Source organism: Leptosomus discolor, chromosome 6 (assembly GCF_034619465.1).
Source record: "Leptosomus discolor isolate bLepDis1 chromosome 6, bLepDis1.hap2, whole genome shotgun sequence".
Lineage (NCBI taxonomy): Eukaryota > Metazoa > Chordata > Aves > Leptosomiformes > Leptosomidae > Leptosomus > Leptosomus discolor.
In genome coordinates, this window is record NC_141396.1 from 51,244,996 (window position 1) to 51,253,822 (window position 8,827).

Sequence of the window (8,827 nt, forward strand, 5' to 3'; positions counted from 1 at the left end):
GTTTATTAACAGTATTTTTGGTTTTGTCAAATGTAATATTTTATTAGAATATTTCCTTATATTAGCACATTTGTTGCAGAAATCCCATCACATCAATGACATTGAAAAGGCGTGTCCTCCAATGAGTCAGATTTGCAGACTTCGCACTAGACTATTTATGACTATTCAAGTTGCATTAAAGAAGTACGTATGGGCTACTGACATACTTGATCACGATACCACTTAAGCCTGCACCACTCCATCTCAGTGCTGTACTGGCCATAAATATTTGTAGAGCCAGGTGGTGACCAGAGCAGCAAAGCAATTCAACTGAACGATAGTCCACAAAGGTGAGAGAGAGATGGCAACAGCGTATGCCAGACACACCAGAAAACATACATGAAACTCTGCTCTTCAGCACTGCATTTAAACACAACACAGGGAAGCTACTTAATTTAACTGGATGATCCAAAGATCATCCAGAAGTCCAAGGCAAACCATTAAAAAAAGGGAACAATTAAAACTATGTTAATTAAATTCAAAACATAGTATGTAATTTCAGATTTAAGACAGGAGCCAGTTCTAATCATGAATTCGATTACAAGCAGAAGTTGAAGCCAGATAATGTAACATCAAAACCCAACACAAGCAATAAGCTAAATTCATTCAGACAGCTCCTCAACTTTTAGCTTTCATTTACAAAACTTTTATCAGACAAGAACTAGAATTAATTGAAATATAGACTCCAAACACGTATGCCAGTCTTCAAAGCATCATTGTACACAAGCAGATTAAAACTGTTGAAAGAGGGGAAAAGAATACTAAAATTAAAGTTCCTTTACTTCTCAACAATCTCTGCCATTTCAGCATTGATAATTACAATTCTGACTTAAAAATCAGGAGTCCTGTGTATGCAGAACTAAAGGTGCACCCACTAGCGTGTAAGGTTTTTGCAAAGCCTTTGCACAGAAACTATTCTGTGTCTCTGCTCATAGTTTTCACCTCTGCCATGCTGTTTTCAGCACTATTATCTCCTTTTCAAGATGAAAGGCACCAGCAACTGCACACTATCTAAAACACAGAAACACCATGGAATTGAGTTCTGCATTTTTGTTTTGCTCTGTTTCCTACTACTGACATTCTCTATGCTTGTTCGATTGCCTCTCTGCACTAATCCAGCACTGCTGTACAATAAGCTACTAAAAAGTTACTGTCTTTCCCAAGAACTAGCTCAGAAGCCATATTAAGATAGACTAAATTCAAAACTTGTAAGTGTAAACTAATACTACGTTGCCCAATTACTCACCATCACAAAAGTCTTTTCAAAATCTTCAGTTCTTACTATCCTGAAAGATTGTTTGTCCAAAAGTACTGTCCTTTACCGCTAGAACAAATCCCACATAAGGGCAAAACCTGTTTCTCTCGATCGTTTTTAAATCAAACATATGCGGCAAGGCACGTCAGAGAAATATCAGCTGTTTGGGGACTAGATACATGTAGATTTTACTTTCCTTTTTTTAAGCACAAATGTCTACTATTCCAGAGAGAGCTGCCTAAAAAGAAAAGTATTCTGCATTTTATTCTACCGAGTCATACGTTCCCTACCGTTTTGTCACACTGCTGTGAAACAAATGATACTTTCTTTAGAATTCTACAGAATAACAGCACATTTATTCCATAGGCAAACACTGCAATGTTAAACTGCCTAGACAGTAACTAGGTAAAGACATACCAAGTGCAATTGTTTATATTCAGAGTTAGGTGCAAGAACAAGATATGATCAAATATTCTCAAATGGGGTTTTCTTTATTACAAAGCAATTTAACTTTGTTCTTTGTCTGGAGGTTCCCGACTTAAAACCGACAGAAGCACTGCCAACAGAGAACAAGCAAGTCCCAGTATCTCCAGCTGCTTTCAGTTTAGGCAGCAGTCAGACAAAACACCCAAGCCTTTTCCTAGGGCTGCTTTTCTGTTTAAGCATTTACTCCACCATCCGTAAAGATTCTGCTGTCACTTCTGCTGAGGGCAGTATTTTGCACTACTTCAAAAGAAAAGGCAGGTGGGACAGCAGGGACTAAAACTCATATTGCACACTAGAAATTACACTCCTCTAGATGAAAAAGGAAAAATCAATTCCATATTATGACTGTTACTCCTTAAGCACTGCAGCTTGAGCTTCATTTGAGCTAGTAAGAAGTTCTACCAGGATGAAAGGCACAGGCTTATTAATGCAAGTTGATGCCTTGCAAGTTCCACTTTATCATTTTCTGCATGAAATTAAGGTAAATGAGGCTGAAAAGTCAGAAGACTGTGTCAGCACTTGCAGAATTTTAACAGTACTCGAGATGTTTGTTTCATTTCCGAAAGCACAACACAAAACTGCATGTACCAAGTAAATCTGTAGCCTACTCAGCTGAGCATTCAAACAAGCCTGTTGACTAAAACCAGGCTGTCTCCCAGGTTATGATTTTTCAACAGTTGTCTCACATAGAAAATACCCGTGTTTGGTTTTAGGGTGTTATTTTGGTGGGGGGTTTTGGGGTTTGGTTTTGGGAGGTTTTTTTGTTTGGTTGGTTTGTTTTTTTTTTTTAAAGAAGGTCAATCTGATTTGCAGCAGGGAAGTTCAGAGGAGCATACAGGCTGCAGGAAGTGATAGTGGGACACAGCATCCTCTCATTCTGGGGCACCCAAATCCAGAATTACTCACTCAGACCGAGAGGGATAACTATCTGCTAGCTGACTTACACATTAAAAATATTGAGAGAGAGCTGATCACAACAGCACCACTGTAAAGTGAAACTATCCAGACCTGTGGTCACTGGGTAGAAAAAAAAAAATGCCCGAAAAAGTATTTCTTAAAGGTTCTGGACAGACAACATCCAGAGTTACTGATGTAACTCAGAAAACATTTCAAGGTGTTTACAAAGTTCTAGCAGCAGTTACTGGAATTACAAAAAAAAAAAAAAAGTGTTTTAAGGTTTTACAAAACTCCTTAGATTATAAAGCTTTTCGTTTCTTGCCATTCAAAACTATTCTTCACCTCATTATAATGGGCATATTTCAGCATTTAACATCATTAGAATAACAAACGCCGATTAGGAGTTAAGAGATTAAAAAGATGGTACTTAAAACATAATTCAAAATATTACATTATACATACCACTATGAATCTGCGAACATATCAGTTTCGTTAAGAAAAAAAAACCTTGTACATAGCGTGCTTCCTTCATACTGTCAAATTTTTGAGAAGTATTATTGAACGGACTTACTACTTGTGTAAATGAATGAAAAAACCCAGCATGACACTTCTTACAATAGAAGCAAATTAATTCTGGGCCCCACAAAACCAGTAACAGCCATTTATGTTAGAGGTTTAATGTTTGACCAACAAGACAGTCTAACACTAATGGTTTGCCACCAGTCACTAAGTGACAAAGTCAAGAATGCTAAGATCTCCAGAAGACATACTCTCACATCTTCTACAGAAACACACAAAAAATTCTTTTCTCAATTAAAAAAAAGTTACAGCAATCCCACAGAAACTGCAGAGGTAAAACAAAAAGATCTCTTTTCAAGACCTTTACTACTCAGCATTAATCAAAGCAAAACAGCCATCCTAGTGATAATCCCCTTTAGTGCTTCACAGTTTATGCAATAGTCAATTACTAAAGAGGATGAAAGACGGAACAATCTTTGCAAATAGGTCACTGTCTATATTTATAATGATTAAAACCAGTGTGATACTAAAAGTAACTTTTAATAAGCATAAAAAGCAACATTAAGACAGTGCATGTATTTTAAATATATTCTGTCTCCTATGACAGAAGAGAAAGTAACACTCATCAGAAACAAAGATATTTTGCATAGGTTATGCATTAGCATTGCTGAAAACACCTTTTAATTTCTGTCTGTAACGAATTTATTCCAAAGTATCATCCTCATAAAGACAACACCTAATCATTCCTGACATGATCTCTGAACTTACACAACTCTTTCCCTGTCTGCACACCTTCTCTCTCAAAACTTGTTAGCAGATTTTACCTGCAAACTTGTTAGCAGATTTTACCTGCAAACTTGTTAGCAGATTTTACCTGCAAACTTGTTAGCAGATTTTACCTGCAAACTTGTTAGCAGATTTTACCTGCAAACTTGTTAGCAGATTTTACCTGCAAACACTGCCCAAAGCTCTTTTTCAAGATCACTTTTAATGTCTTCCACTTTCGTTTCAACTTCTTTCCTGTTTAAGCATGTTTTCTTCACAACAATTACTCATGGCTCTACTGCATACTGCTGGGACCTCCCATCTGCTTCTTTCATGTATCGCCCATCTTCTGCTACAGAATTCTCCTCCTTCAAAATTTTTCTTTTTCCCACATCCCTAGCCTCTCTGAGGAGTATTTTCTGCCCTTCCTGTGGGATCAGGACACCACAACACCTTACACCATTTTCTTACAACTGTATTGAATTTCATCAATTCCGACAGCTTCAAGCACCATCACCGTGTCAGCGATTCTTATGCCCAGCTGTGCACTCCTGAACCATTTCATTCAATTCCAATTCTACCTGCACTTACTGTCTCCACTAGAGATTTAAATCTGATTAAATTGGAGCTTGTTTCCTCTCAAGCCCTACTTCCTCTAATTACCTCCAGCCTTCCTATAGTTCAAGTTCATAAGCTAACATTTGATTCTTACAATGCCTTATGTACCAGAGTTGTGTCAAATGGTTGGAATTTCTTTGCATAAAATGTCAAGAATATTCAATACCCAGTTCTGATCTTTCTCTTGACCAGATAATTTGCTTACATCTTCGTTAGCAAATTCTTCTGCTCACACTGTGACCTCTCTATCCTTCATTTAATACAATAATTCATCTGCTAAAAAAAACCTTCCTTTATGGAGTACTTTGGAGACTCTGGATCTTCAAGTATTTCCACAGCCAGCAAGCCTATGACCTCGAGACTGTTCAGCTGCAGAACCTGCACTTCATTACTGGAAAGGAGAAGGAGGATAATCTTCAGAGAATAATGTGACCACCTCTTAGATGGATCTCATAACAGAAGCATTCCTCTGCATCTCATACCTTTGTAGTCAGGATACTGAAAACACAATGAAGGTTGGGCTAGGGCTGAATAGTATCCCCTACACAAAGGTATTACTACTAAGCTCACTCCAGCTTCTGATCTTACAAGTTTAAGAGAAAATACCTGTAGCTTACAGTTTATTATAATGCAGGCTGCATAAAACTGAACTCCACAGCAGGCAGGGGAGGGAAAACCACAGTCAGTCTTGTGAAGTGAAATCCTGTTTCGGCGTGAAAGCCGGGAACTTGATGTTCTCACTACAGACTAAGAGCAATAAAAACAGCTTTCTGAGCCATTAATTTCTACACAGCTGATTTCTACTGAACAATGCTCATTATTGAAAGAATTCTAAAAAAAAAGCGAGGCTGTTCCAGTGAGAAGGCTGGCACTCTGAATATTCAGACTGAGCTAACGGTGACATCAGCGCTACTACTGCTCTAATCCCTATGGCTACTAAATGTCAAACATTTTCATTTTATTTAAAGAGCTTGTGGTTGCGCACAATGAGATTAAGTTATTTCACAGTTTTAAAATAAGACAACTGCAAGGCCCAAGACCACGATAATGGCAAGTTCTTTAGCAACATCAGTCAAACTGCCATGCTTTCTCCACAGCTGAAATGTAGCATTTTTAGGATTTGCAATTTTTAAGCACTGAGAAAACTCCCATCTTCAGACCTTCCGTAACGTAGAGAAGTCTATGAATACATGCATAGCTGCCCCACTCAAATCCAAACTTATAAACAGGTTGTAGCATTGAGTCAAGTATATTTGGGAGGGTGGGAGGAAGGAGAAAGGCAAAAAGACCAAGTGTCACTACATTAACAGTCACAAAGTCCAGTGGAAACTGAGCAGCAGGCCATATATTTCTTATTGTCTGGACACAAGACATCCTTGTAACACTAATTTCATCCACTTTAGAGAAGGAGATGCATCAAGCTAGTCAACACAGTAGAAGGAACTGTCTTAACATGCAGTATAAACATAAGTGTGGTAAACTATTTTAAGTAGGATATACTTTCTAAACATTCCTTAGTATCCTCATAATTTGGCTATCAATTACTATGGCAGTAGACGGGCTACTACACATGCTTCTAAAATAACTATCTAATAATTATGTTATCCTTCCAAGTTCTAAGTGACTCGTATCAATGACAGTAAGCTAGGACACTGCTGTAAAGAATGTACAAGAAAACTGACGAATCTTCACATTACATAAGCAAGAAATTACTTTAAAAAAAAAGAAATTAAATTCATTAATCCTATTTATTCCTTATTATTTGCAGGAGAAGGAAAGTTAAAATAAAATTGTCATAAGAGATACAAATATTAAAGGCATGAAGTCCCATAAACAGAGAAACTCTGAATTTCAAGAATGAGGCCAAGAACAGAGTAAGATATTGGAAAAGTACTGATTCTGAGTATTTCAGTAAATATATATGAGCTCATACAGTTGAGGACTACATAAATCACCCAATCAATCTTGTATCTTTAAGATCTTCCCATGCTCACTCATTAACTAAGCAGCTTTGTCTTAATTGTGTCTTATTAGCAAAGTACTGATTCACAGCTCTCCATGATAAGATTTTTATTTCTAAAGTTAACATCAACTTTTATTTGAATACCACACTTGAGTGAGTTCCTTTGGTACCTTGAATACATGCTGTCAAGTGGGATTTACTATAATGATCAGCTTGTACCCAAGCAATGACAGTTTCACATTACAAGGGAGCTTTTAACCTTACAATTTTAAAATAATTTAACATCTCCCTAAAGAAAGATGGGGGATGTGGGGGGTGTGAGGTGGGGGAATCACCTATATACACACATACATAGTTATGCATATGTACATGCATCATTGGTTCAAGAACAAACCTGGATTACAATAGACTAATTAACTTGGTTACCCGTACCAGAAGTGACCTGATTATCTAAGTCAGAGTGCTAATCTTTTGTTGGGGGTGGGGGAGGCCTGTTAGAAAAAAAAAAATTGATTGAGAAAAACCACTTTACTAAGGAAAAAGGCCATCAACGCTCAGTTTTAGCCTGAAGTAGGAATACATCATTCCTGAGATTCTTCCATACTAATTAACAAACTCACATGTTTTGAGTTTTAATCCAGAGCAAAGTTGTGAGAAGCAGAACTGGCAGGTTGACTCATTACAACAAGAGTCTACAAATAAAATAATCAAGCCAGAAGTTGAACCCCATATAAATATGTGTACCATTTCTAAACTATTAAACCCACTAATACATCAATTTACAGCTCTTACACTATCTATACATGTACTAAGGAAAAGCTGACAGCAACTAGCACTATTATTTCAACAAGCCAAGAAGTGAGGAGTTACTACAGTAGACTGCCTTCCTCTGGAAGAAAATATAACCCAAATTCAGTGTCATCTCACAATGACCTTAAGAAAGAAAGAACAAAAGTGTTACTGTAACATTCAATCACAGGATAACGTAAATGGAATTAATCCCCAAAGCAAAGTATTTCTGCAAGGAAGAGCTATACACATCGACTGTTTAGACTTCAATAACCAGTTTATGCTGAGATAAGACATTTTTACTGAAACAACCTGAATTTATTATGAATAAATCTCAAAATAGTAGCAAGCAATTATGGCAATAAGGAAATAAAAGGAAAAAACCACACACACAAATCTACAGAGATCATTGTTTAGCTTACCTGCACTTGTTCTGTGGAGCTACTACTGAGTTCATCTCCAGACTCCGAATCTTGGTGAATTTTTTCTGAGCCTTCTCCTGCCGAATCACAAGATTGTTCATGCAAAAAGCTAGTCTTCTCTATTTCCAAGAACTCTGGACATGGAAAATGACCCATGGAGATGGTTCTATACTGATTGGAAACCTTGGGAGATTGCAACTCATTGTTAAGTTTTCCATTGTTTTGGGTAAGGTCCAGACTCAAACCAAGAGTTTGACCAGGGCTATTGTTCGGTCCCAGATTTTGATTGGTATCTCGAACCAAGCAAGATACTTGAACTGGAGAAGATTTTCCAAAACTAGAAAGCTCTGGTGACTTATTCACATTTTCTGTTGATCTCTGTAATCCATGTGTCAACTTCAAAGCATTATTTGGCAGCATGCTGGCCTGCTTAACAGGTGGCATCAGTGCTTTTCGTGGTATTTCCTTCACATACTGTGCTGGCACGTAAAAGGGTTTGGAATTTTCATCTCGTTTGACTTGCCACCAATCATCGTTAGTCTTTTTCACTAAGATGTATTTCTCCCCTTGCTTAATCACAATTTTCTTGTCCTTGGCCTCATATTCATAGTCATACTCCACTTCAATGTACAATTGTCCTGGAAGGATCTTCCCACCTTTATCAGCCATTTCTATTTGAAAAGATTTCACCTTTTCAGGCAAAAGGTAAGCCACATTCTGTTTCAGAAGTGTTCTTTTCCTGTTAATAATCAGAGCTGTAAGAAAAAAAGACAATCTGTATGCAATAAAGTGATTATTTAAGAGCTCTTCAGAGGAAAATAATTTCAAAAACAACCCTGCCTATTCTATTTATTTCAACCTCAGACTAATTAATTGATGGAAAAATGCAAGATTTTCAGATACCTTCCTCAGTGATAGAACAGAAAGTCAGTAGAACAACTTAGTCACCAACTTAAGTCTCCTACTCACACAAGCCTCCTGCTATCAAGTGGCTCAGTAAGCCTGTTGTTTCTATTACCACATAATGTTGATTGATCATCAGGGGCTTGGTGGGGGGACTAGTCTGAGTCAATC

The 8,827-nt window shown here is 37.3% G+C and overlaps 1 protein-coding gene across 8 annotated transcripts in view; it reads right to left on the reverse strand.

Annotated features, from left to right (window-relative positions):
• ARHGAP12 (Rho GTPase activating protein 12) overlaps nt 1-8,422 on the reverse strand; it is a 71,697-nt gene extending 63,275 nt beyond the window's left edge. For all 8 annotated transcript variants that reach the window (XM_009955342.2, XM_009955341.2, XM_009955340.2 and 5 more), the window contains exon 1: nt 7,754-8,422. In XM_009955342.2, the coding sequence (XP_009953644.1) occupies nt 7,754-8,422 (669 nt within the window). The remainder of the gene's footprint in view (nt 1-7,753) is intronic.
• Nucleotides 8,423-8,827: the final 405 nt, after the last annotated feature.